Source organism: Argentina silus, assembly GCF_951799395.1.
Source record: "Argentina silus genome assembly, chromosome: 1".
Taxonomy (NCBI): domain Eukaryota; kingdom Metazoa; phylum Chordata; class Actinopteri; order Argentiniformes; family Argentinidae; genus Argentina; species Argentina silus.
The window spans coordinates 31,897,065-31,908,734 of NC_139655.1; the positions used below are offsets into that span (position 1 = coordinate 31,897,065).

The 11,670-nt window shown below is 45.4% G+C and overlaps 2 protein-coding genes across 2 annotated transcripts; one reads left to right on the plus strand and one right to left on the minus strand.

Moving 5' to 3' along the window:
- Positions 1-3,596: 3,596 nt before the first annotated feature.
- LOC310810661 (SH2 domain-containing protein 1B) lies at positions 3,597-6,364 on the minus strand (the record flags this gene model as incomplete). Its single annotated transcript, XM_083678507.1, has 4 exons — positions 3,597-3,670; positions 3,917-4,085; positions 4,688-4,751; positions 6,225-6,364. The coding sequence occupies 4 exons, from the start codon at positions 6,362-6,364 to the stop codon at positions 3,627-3,629; spliced, it is 417 nt and encodes a 138-aa protein (XP_083534633.1). The 3' UTR covers positions 3,597-3,626.
- A 907-nt stretch (positions 6,365-7,271) lies between these two features.
- Positions 7,272-10,236, plus strand: LOC310813111 (stomatin). Its single transcript, XM_083681962.1, has 6 exons — positions 7,272-7,567; positions 7,772-7,844; positions 8,331-8,413; positions 8,553-8,756; positions 8,847-8,981; positions 9,584-10,236. The coding sequence occupies exons 1-6, from the start codon at positions 7,427-7,429 to the stop codon at positions 9,755-9,757; spliced, it is 810 nt and encodes a 269-aa protein (XP_083538088.1). The 5' UTR covers positions 7,272-7,426; the 3' UTR covers positions 9,758-10,236.
- Positions 10,237-11,670: the final 1,434 nt, after the last annotated feature.

Sequence of the window (11,670 nt, forward strand, 5' to 3'; positions counted from 1 at the left end):
TTTGGGAAACCCAGATTCACGCAGAGCTCATGTCCCAGAGGATAGCAAAAGAAACATTGAAACATTGAACGTGAAACACTTACATTTCCACTGGATAAGGTCGTGGTGTGTGTGTGTGAGAGAGAAGTAGCTCGTACTGTAGGATGGCGGGGCATAACATTCTTACTTTTGGCGACATGTTCTCAACAAAGACAAGGTGAAACAACAGCAACTCAACTGCAGTATGTCACTCTGATTCCTGTGAACATGCTGCCTCAATGTAAAAAAAACATTTAAAAAATGATACTAGTCTTGATACAATGCTCATGAGCGGCCTCATATGCTCTACCTGGTACAGATATCTCATATGCTTTGCCTGTGACAGATTTCACACTGATTCTCATTGGCTCCTGTTGATGACCTACTTAGCTAACAAGCCTAATGGGAGGAACCTTCACTGATGCCTGGCTCTCTGACCTGTGTGTGTGTGTGTGTGTGTGTGTGGAAACTCGTTGTACTGAAGTCGCACAGAAATAAACCACACGTGCAGCCATCGTCCGCTAATGTTTCCATTCGCGGTATAGCTCCGTGTATCAGATCAGGTTAGAAAAATAGAAGAAAACCACATTAAGAAAACCACATTAAAAGTCATACTGTTGTCCACCAAGACAATTATAGTATATGTCAATTGTAGGCCTATTGTCTATAACTATATGCATGTTTGCAAATCTATTCATTCAAAATCTAAATTATGAGACGATATCTCAACAATTGGTGTAAAAGAACTATTTGGGTTGTGATGATGTAGCTGTATACAGTATTTATAGAAATACACTCCTCGTGCTTCCTCATTTCAACAGATGTGCTGCACTTTTTCAGAAGAGAAACGAAAACACTTGTTTTGTTGGTGTGAAAACAGTGTCAAACCTAAGATATGTGTGTGTGCGTGCACGCATGCAACTGGTGTTTTTGTGCATATGCATCGCATTGTGACTGCCAATAGCCCCTGGTCCTAGCATAAAATATGTTTTCTTATGATGACTGATGGATAGATGATTCACTTACTTAGTCAAATGTATTGGTTGTAAGTCGCTTTGGATAAAGGTGTGTAAATGTAAATATGATATTTGTGCATATGTATTTATTTGGGTTTATGTATGTGATGTAAACATGCAAGTGAGGGATTGTGTGTGAAGATAATATGTGCATGTGTGTGTGTGTGTGTGTGACTCTGCATGTATGTTTAATATGTATGTGTAAGGCTCAGATTGAACAGACTAGCTCTGTGTGTGTGTGTGTGTGTGGAGGGGGTGGGGGAGTAGGAAGTTGCTGGAGCACAGTAGACCACCTCATTATAATGCTTTACAATTTCACACGGTTTAAAACAACGTGTGTGTGTGTGTGTGTGTGTATGTGTGGAGGGGGTGGTTGGAGTAGGAGGTTGCTATCGTCATTATTGTTTTTGTAGTACTGACCAGGCTGTATTTTCCGAACCTGAAGAACATAGCAGTTACACGCATGCACTATAGATCCAGTAAGAACATTTTAATTCAGTTGAACCGATGAATATTTACATTCACAACCAATCACATTATCAAAATAGAGAACATTTGTACATTTAATTGATTGTTGAATGCACTTATTGTCGCTGAGGACAACGTGAAGAGATGGGCATGCCATTGCAGAGGTGTTAGAGCAAAGTGTTCTGGATGTGTGTTCCAACAAAGCCGTTGTTGTTAGCAAACTTTTCTAGGGCGTAAGATATTACCATTGCCTTGTGGTAGGAAGGAGCTGTTCCCCCCTCACTGCCCTTTATGAGATTATCAGTAATCAGGCAGGTGTGGAGTTATCTACCCCACTCCTGAACAAACAATTATGAGCAAAACAAACTAATATAGGCTGCTGGAACAGACCCCATCTGTGAAGGAAAGTAAAGGTCATGATCACGGAGAGATGAGGCTAAACACACACATACACACACACACACACACACACACACACACACACACACACACACACACACCACCACCACTAAGTCAATTCCGACCAGGCCCCTCTCTGATGTCTCTTTGTGGTAAACTGACATAAAAAGAAGAAAGTTGCAAAGTCTTATTTTAGTAGTTGATAATAAAAAATGCTTTGGATTATGGATTATGGACCAAATCTCTCGGCTCTGTAATTTCTTCACATGGTTTCTCCTACCACACCTACGCAGATGACACTCAACTTTTTCTCTCCTTCCCCCCTTCTGACTCACAGGTGGCAACACGTGTCTCGGCATGTCTTGCAGACATTTCTGCTTGGATGTCAGCCCACCACCTAAAGCTCAACCTTGACAAGACTGAGATGCTCTTCCTCCCAGGGAAACCCTCCCTCTCCAAGACTTCTCCATCACAGTAGAAAACTCTACTGTGACCTCCTCCCATACAGCCAAGAACCTTGGGGTGATCCTTGACAACCGCTTATCCTGTGTGGCGAACATCACAGCAACAGCACGCTCCTGTAGATTCTTCCTCTACAACATCAGAAGGATACGTCCATTCCTCACCAGAGAAGCAGCACAACTTTAGGTCCAAGCACTTGTAATCTCTTGCCTTGACTACTGCAATGCACTCTTGGCTGGACTCCCCACCTCCTCCATCAGGCCTCTGCAGCTCATCCAGAATGCTGCCGCTTGTCTGGTGTTCAATCTCCCCAAATTCTCCCATGTCACACCCCTCCTCCGCACCCTCCACTGGCTCCCGGTAGCAGCTCACATCAGATTCAAGACCCTGGTGCTCGCCTACCGGGCGGCAAAGGGAACAGCCCCTCCCTACTTGCAAGCAATGGTTAGCCCCCAAACCCCTGCAAGATCATTCCGCTCCTCCACCTCGGCTGCCCGCCTGGCACCGCCGCCTCTACGTGGATGCTGTGGCCGCGCTACTCGGTCACGGCTTTTCACTGTCCTGGCGCCCCGCTGGTGGAATGAGCTTCCCACAACGGTCAGGACTGCAGAGTCACTTCCGATCTTCCGCCGTAGATTGAAAACCCATCTCTTCAAGCTACATCTTAACAGTCCCTCCTAATGACCGCTTCACCCTCACTACCCCCCCTATACTAACCCTCTTCTCCCTTGCTACCCCCCTGTACAAGTTCTCTCCTGCTAATAAAATATATATATATATTAAATAAAAAATGGCCCCTGGTGTGAGCATTGATTATTTTGTCTTATGATGACTGTTGGATAGATGATTCACTTACTTAAACAAATGTATTTGTTGTATGTCGCTTTGGATAAAGGCGTCTGCTAAATGCCATGAATGTAAAATGTAATGTAAATGGCTGGTCGGGTAGATGGAGAGATAGATAGAAAGATCAATGCTGCGCCTACTGTTTACCAACAATACATAACTCTCTTCTCTTCTCTCTCTCTCTCTTTCTGCCAAAATGTATGGTGCAGCAAAGAGGACAAAAAACCACAATGTTGGGTGCTTGGTGGTGGTATTATCCTCTTAAATGCTCTTTTGTTTTGAGTGTTTGAATGGGAACATTTGAATAATAGTCAACGTCTCTCTCTCTCTCCCCCACCCCCCTAACAGGCGCCCACGGCGGATGCCATCCCAACGTGGTGATATGACGTCACGGTGGCAGCTGGTGTTGTTCCAGACTCAGGAGGGCAAGACCTCAACGTAATCAGAAGAATCAGGCATGTCTAGAGAGAGGGGGCGGGGGGGGGGGGTTAGGGGGTTAGGGGGTAGTAGTTTAAATGCATTATGTCTTACAAGAGGCGACTTACAAGAAGCGTGCACGTGCATGGCTTTTGGCGTGCATGTGTTCATTTGTGTGTGTGTGTGTGTGTGTGTGTATGTGTGTGTGTGTGTGTGTGTATGTGTGTGTGTGTGTGTGTGTGTGAGTGTGTGAGTGTATCAGCCAAGGTGTGTGTGTGTGTGTTACGTACTCTCGTACTCCGGGTCCTCGTCGGCTACTTGTACGGAAGCCAGTTGTATCTGCGTCTTCCTCTTGACGGAGTATTTCAGGTGCATAGCCAACCCCTGGCCTCGTCTCTTATAGTGGCGGATCAAGTCCTCCAGGGTCTTAAAGAACCTCTCCTCCACGCCTGACGCGGCCTGCAGACAAGAGGACCCAGAGCTCCTCATCCATTTCAATCCACACAGGGTGTGCACAGCCTAGCACTGCTAACACGTTAGTTTTCAAGGGGGCGCTCACTCACTTGATTTCTTTCTTCCTTCCTTTTGGTTTTCTTATGGCTTTCTCAAATGGCACACATATAGTGCACTACTTGTGATTTAAGGCTAGATCCACTATATGGTGGAATTTGGGAATGGGAATATGGCGTTGACATTTCAGATGCTGCGCCCACTGTTTACCAACAATACTGAACTCACTCACTCACTCTCTCTCTCTCTCTCTCTCTCTCTCTCTCTCTCTCTCTCTCTCTCTCTCTCTCTCCGGTTCATGTCATCATTTGAGTGGTTGAGGAGAAGTTGATTACTCTAATCATGTGTATTTGGCTGGGCTGAAACAAAAGTCACAACACTTGGCAGGCATCATAGTAGGGTATCTACTGTGTGAACTGTGCCATGGACAAAGTGATTTTAGTCTCAGGTATGTGTGATGGCAAGGTGTGTGTGTGTGTGTGTGTGTGTGTGTGTGTGTGTGCGCGTGTGTGTGTGTGCATGTTTGCATGCATGCGTGTGTATCACCATACCTGAAGAGTGTAGTGTCCATTGTGGGTCTGGAGGAGTCTGTACGTATACACCACCTTCTGTTTGCTGCATAAACACAAAACATACACGCACGCATGCACGCACGCACGCACGCACGCACACACACACACACACACACACACACACACACACACACACACACACACACACACACACACACACACACACACACACACACACACACACACACACACACACACACACACACACACACACAGAGGAGAAATGAGGAGAGAATAGAGCAGGGTTGGGGTGAATTTCAATGAATGAATTGAAAATTGGCTGTTGTTTTCCTTTCCATGAGGATTTCACAATTCATTCATCTGATTTTCAACTCAATTTGCGCACCGAGTGAATTCAAATTGGAATTTAAGGTTGACCCTAACCCTGGTGCAGAGGGAGTAGAAGGTGTAGACGGATTTTGGTTGTGCCAGCCTTGATTTCAATGTGTATAACTATTTACAGTTGAATGAGCCTGGTGGACATCCTGAAGAAGTCGCACCCTCACCATTCTTTTACGATTGTAATGTATCCCACACCTTGTCCTTTGTTGGGAATGATATTTAAGGGGAGGGACAGCGAGATATTCTTTGAGTTTTGGGTTAGGCCCGTCACGGGCACCATTCTCCCGTGTTGTCCTTGACGCATGTTAACGTATGGTTAAAACTTATAGTCATATGTTGCTTTGAAACTGTTAAATTGGTTATTTTGTTGATGCTCTATTCTCATTCTTCTTATGTTCATTAATGTGTTGTTGTGCACTAGATAAAGGTTCTGTTAATACAGCACGACATAATCGTGACCAGGTTCTCCCATTTAATGTCTAATGTTCACAAGCATTGTTAACGACACGTACAGTAAGTCATCAGCTTCAGATATTGACTCCTCGCAATCCGATTTATCTTAACTTGAGGGCATGGTAAAAAATAGCTTTTAGGGTATTCTTAATGGAATCTAGGATCCGATATGATCGATTGTCTGTCACACAGGTATGAGCAAAGCAATCATTATTAATCATGAAATATCTTTTGGAGTCAGATATAACGTAATTTTAACTTTTGTTAGTTAGGGTTAGGGTTAGGATTTGTTGAGTTTGGTCGATCATGTCCATAACTGTTAAAAGTAATCATTGGGAATAAATGTATGTCTTATGTTTGACCCGTCATCTATTCTTCAGTGTTTTATTTTCATATTCTATAAAGGGAATGGATAAACAGAAGAGTAAGTAACTTCCAACGAAGACAGTTCATTTGAGGTGATTGTGACAGGGTTTTTTTGTTCAGTGGCTAAAGACAGCTGAATTTATTATTGGCTATTTAAACAACTGTTAACCATGGATTACAGTTTCTCCTGGACCATAGACTACTTTCAAGGTAAGGAACCATCTCACGATAAGCTGAAATATCCTGAACCGACCCTTGAACTACACACAGAGACACAAAGCCCCAAGTTCAAAGAGGCAATGACAGAGCTAGAGAGATAGAGGGATGAATAGAGGAGTGCACAGTATATACTCACTACACACAGAGACACATGGCTCCGAGGATGGTCTCGCTGTCTCTGATGAGGTAGGCTCCATCTTTTCTCTTCTTATCCAGCAGCTCCTCGCACGACTGCTTGCTGATCGCCCCGTGGTACATCCGCAGAGCCGATGCCATGGTAACCACACACCCAACAGGGGAGGCAACACACCCTGCGACCCCGCGACCCTAACACCTACAGTATGGTCTCGTTTCGTTGTGTGCTATACCTTTCTCCTCTCCTCTTGTTGTACGATGTCTCTCTGGTCTTCTCCCCTCACCTCTTCTCTGTCATCCTCCTCTTGCCCCCTCCCCGCGTCTTTTCTCTCCTCTCCTCTTGTTGTACGATGTCTCTCTGGTCTTCTCCCCTCTCCTCTCCTCTGGTTGTAGGCCTCTTCTATGTGCTCTCCTAACCACTAAGAGATGGACGACAATGTTGGTGGCTATAGCCCCTGCAGTGTAGTGACATACATGCATCTCAGACGAGATCTGGGCCTCACACCCATGTCACACTCTGGCCACCGCAACTCAAAGGCAGTGTGTGTGTGTGTGTGTGTGTGTGTGTGTGTGTGTGTGTGTGTGTGTGTGTGTGTGTGTGTGTGTGTGTGTGTGTGAGAGAAAGAGAGAGAAAGAGAGAGAAAGTTTAGAAGAAAGTAATCGAGTGAGTGAGCGCCCCCCTGAGTACTAATGATAAACTGCTTGAGATGAGCTGCCATAGTTAGCGTAATGAGTCTGCCACCTGTTCTTCCTATATTCTCCATACCGGTAGTATTTTAAGACAAACTAGCAGCAAAACAAGATGTCCATTCGTAAGCAATCGTCATTGCTGAGAAATGTGTTAAACTACACCCACGAGCTGGAACACATTTAATGAAGGGCGAGAGCTGTTACTTAGCAACGTGACGCGGAAGTGTCCTGTGGTTTTTTTTCTGGAAAAAGCGGGTAATGTATCTAGCTAGCTACTTTACGTAGGTGATGCTACGAAACAGATAACGTTCAACTACAGAACATTCGCTAGCGAAACATTTCACACAACTTTTATAAACCACGAATTTCAACAGTCGGGATGCCCGCTCGCAACAAGGTCGGGGCTGACGGTGATGAACTGGACGCAGAGGATGCGACTCGTCACCACAAAGAACTTCAACCAGGCAACGTCACGTTTTACAGCTAGCTAGTTTTGCGTGTACATGTTTTGACATGTCATGTAAATTGTTTATTGTGTTCCAACTAGATAAAGGGGATCGTGGAGGTGTGGGCATTTGCGGGACCATCCTGACCTTCTTGTCCCTCCTCCTCATCCTCGCCACCTTGCCCGTCAGTGTTTGGAGCTGTGTCAAGGTAGGAGTGGTCAGGACGGTGTAAGTACAAACCTAGACTCTACCTGTCCATTCAACTACTACCCATCATGTGCATGAAGGAAAGGAGACAAGGAGAGAAAATATTGAGGAGACCTATGGGGAGTTGGAATGGACGAGGAGGTGACTAGAGCCCTGCTTGTGTCTATATGAGTTTAACTAATTGACAGTCTTTTTCTCCACTCAGGTGGTCCAGGAGTACGAGAGGGCCGTCATCTTCCGATTGGGCCGTATCGTAAAGGGCCGGTCCAAAGGACCTGGTGCGTTAACCTTCGTTTTAAAAATAATAAAAAAATGTATGACCCATCAAATGATATTTCCTAGATTCCAAACCAATCTTTGCCCCCTTTCTCCTAAGCACTTGTGTATATCTGAACAGATATGGTAGCTTTACCTTGCCCATAATAGGCTATATAGAATTTCTACCGTATTGTTCAATGCTTCTCCATATCCAATCCTCTCATTTCTATACGTAAGTGCATACAGGGAAGGGGAATGCCGGACGCTTGGAATGCAGCAATGATATCTCTTGCCGCAAAGCTTGGCTTTATCATGCAACCTGACGCTGGGTCCAGACCCCCTCCCTGTGTTCCAACTCTCCGCCCTTTTCCATGAAGTGTACACTTGCATACTCCAATGGGCTCTTGCCCCAATAGTTTTTAAATGTGGAGTGCTGGACAAGTGCACACTTCAGGGGAGAAAGGGTGGACAATTGGGAGGCATGACCCACCTCTCCTCTCTCCCAGGTCTCTTCTGGGTCATCCCCTGGTTGGATGTCATCAGCATAGTCGACCTGAGAACTATCTCCTTCAACATCCCTCCACAAGAGGTCAGGAGAGAGGTCACACATTGTCTGTCTGCCTCTTTCATGCCATCACACTTCCATTCCCTTTCTTTCTCTCTCCCACTCACTTTCTCTCCCCCCCTCTCTCTCTCACCCCCTCTCTCTTTCTCCTCTCTCTCTCCAGGTGCTGACAGCAGACTGTGTCACGTTGACAGTTGACGCTGTGATGTTTTACCGAGTGGTGGAACCTTCCCTCTGGGTGACCCAGGTGGCAGATGCCAGCCTTGCCACACACACACTGGCACAGACCACTCTCAGATCTCTGCTGGGCACACACACACTGGCTAACATACTCTCACACCGACAGGGGCTCGCACAAAGGATGGAGGTGAGACGTGTGTGTGTGTGTGTGTGTGTGTGTGTGTGTGTGTGTGTGTGTGTGTGTGTGTGTAAACTGTTGTTGCCATTTACTCTGTAGGAAGCCTTATACGCTGCCTCTAAGGGGTGGGGCGTATGGGTGGAGAGGGTGGAGCTGAAAGATGTGACACTCCCCCTCAACCTGCAGCGGAGCATGGCTGCAGAGGCTGAGGCTGTCAAGGAGGCCCGTGCCAAGGTACACACACACACACACACACACACACACACACACCACTTACACACACAATTGAGCCCCCACATACAAATGCATACAGACACACACAGACAGGAAGACAAATCCAAACACACAAACAGACACACAGACAGAGGCTGTCTGGGCACCCTGTCCTGCCTAGCAGCTTTAGTCTGATCAGCTTTGTAGCTTTGGGAGTGTTTGTGTGTGGGGGTTGTTGTTGTAGTTGTTGCTGTTGTGTCTGAGTGGACCAGTGGTTACATGCCCTAGAAGCATAGCACCTCAGGCAATACCTAGCTTAGTCTACTACACACGTGTGTCTAATGAAATTTATGTCAGTTCAGGCGGGACACTTTAAGTTGAAGGTCAGATGACGGACAGATGATTCACACGTATGCAAAACATCATTACATGTCCAGGGACAAGGCTTAAAAGAGCAGGCAACATTCCACCATGGTTAAACTGTGATGTATCACCATTTTCATTGAATTCAACAATGATTAAACTGAAGTGTCCTGACTGAACTGTATTTATATCTTACCATCTACTACATGTCTCATTCACACCTACGATGGACCTCAAACCTGTCTGTCTGTCTGTGTCAGATGATCGTGGCGGAGGGAGAGGTGAAGGCGTCGCACGCCCTGAGGAAGGCGGCTTCAGTGATGTCAGCATCCCCTATCGCGCTGCAGCTACACTACCTGCAGTCACTCACCTCCGTCGTCAAGGACGACACGTCCATCATAGTCTTCCCCTTTCCCACCTGGACCCACTCATGAGGAAGTCCATACCAAGCTCTACGCCCCAACAATGCCAGATCGCCTTCTTCCCATGTCTCCTTTCCTAGTCTCTTTTCCTTGTACCCTTTCCCAAGTATCATATCCTTCTTATGCCCTTCCTACCCCTTGTCTAAAAGAACTTGGTTGAGAGATCATTTGGTCAAAGAGGCCAGTTCAGAAAACAGGATGGATGTATTTCTCCCGTTCCACTTTCCCAGCTCCCTTCCCTTCATCCTTATTGTGGTCTCATATCTGGCAGGGTTGAAAGCTTTCAGATGCTCACATCTTCAGATGTAAAAGCAGGGAATTGATGCTGGATGGTACTGTAGTTTGACAGATCACTTGTAAATATAGTGAAGGTATTCTTATTCTTGTTGTATTATTGTGTTGTCTTATGGTTAATCAATCATAACAAAGTATTCTTTGCAGTCAAAGCAGTCTTACCTCAATTATTTCAGTACCTGCTGTTGACCTGTACTACCTGTACTAAAATGTAGTTTTGTGATAAACATATAAACAAATTAAAATAAAATGTGCTTTGAAAATGTCATTCTGAGCATCTCAGCGGTGGCTCAGATCCACTAAAGCGTGGATGTGGTCGTATCATCGATAGCATGTCTTTGACGGAGATGGGGAGAAATGCATTTAACACATTTTTTTTCAAATCAACCATAGACAAACAGACAGAGGGGAGAGAGAACCATTTTACCACATCATCTCATGTTAGAGTCACTGTGAACATCTACATCAACTCATCATCAGACGGTTGTATGCCTTCATGTGACAGCACAGGTGCAGAGGAAGACAGACACACATGCATCCCTCTTACTTCACTAATAGTTCTAGAACAGGCCAGGAGTTTTTCATGAGCATATGACCTAAACACACACACCCTTAGCATCTCCATAATCTCTCTCCATCTACAACCCCTTCTCTCTCTCACACACTCACTGGTAAAGACACAGTAGCTCCATAAGGTAACACATAAGACCACTGCTCTGAGGAAGACCTGCATGCTCCAAAGACAGGTGCTTCCACAGAACACACCGATTTATAAGGCATGCAGACACACATACATGCACACACACACACACGTACTTGTTCACACACACTGATGCACTTTATACACTACATCAAAACAAACCTCATTGTCCCTTGTCTATTTGTGTTTTTATGTACATCGAAAATATGCTGGTGTGACTTTTGTTTGTCTTGACCTTTCGTATATATCAAATCGCACAAGCATGCACACACGCACACACACACACACACACACACACACACACACCACAAACCACAAACACCTTGAAAACAACCTTGAAAACAAGAAAGCAAAAGTACCAGGTGGCCATGTAAAAATACTACAGAGAGAAGTAGCTCGTACTGTAGGATGGCGGGGCATAACATTCTTACTTTTGGCAACATGTTCTCAACAAAGACAAGGTGAAACAACAGCAACTCAACTGCAATATGTCACTCTGATTCCTGTGAACATGCTGCCTCAATGTAAAAAAAACATTTAAAAAATGATACTAGTCTTGATACAATGCTCATAAGCGGCCTCATATGCTCTACCTGGTACAGATATCTCATATGCTTTGCCTGTGACAGATTTCACACTGATTCTCATTGGCTCCTGTTGATGACCTACTTAGCTAACAAGCCTAATGGGAGGAACCTCACTGATGCCTGGCTCTCTGACCTGTGTCTGGCAGGGGGGACTGTGTGTGTGTGTGTGTGTGTGTGTGTGTGTGTGTGTGTGTGTGTGTGTGTGTGTGTGTGTGTGTGTGTGTGTGTGTGTGTGTGTGTCTGTGTGTGTGTGTGTGTGTGTGTAGGGGGCCACCCAGGGGACAGTCCAGGGGCTGTAGACGGCAGGTATCTTAATGAATCAACACATTCAAAGAAAAAAACAA

What these genes read in the sequence shown, in the direction of transcription:
- LOC310813111 (XM_083681962.1), top strand. Translation starts at nt 7,427, where the DNA reads ATGTCATGTAAATTGTTTATTGTGTTCCAACTAGATAAAGGGGATCGT. An exon ending in GTGTTTGGAGCTGTGTCAAG is followed by an intron (nt 7,568 to 7,771) that starts GTAGGAGTGGTC and finishes TTCTCCACTCAG; the next exon opens with GTGGTCCAGGAGTACGAGAG. An exon ending in TCAACATCCCTCCACAAGAG is followed by an intron (nt 8,414 to 8,552) that starts GTCAGGAGAGAG and finishes CTCTCTCTCCAG; the next exon opens with GTGCTGACAGCAGACTGTGT.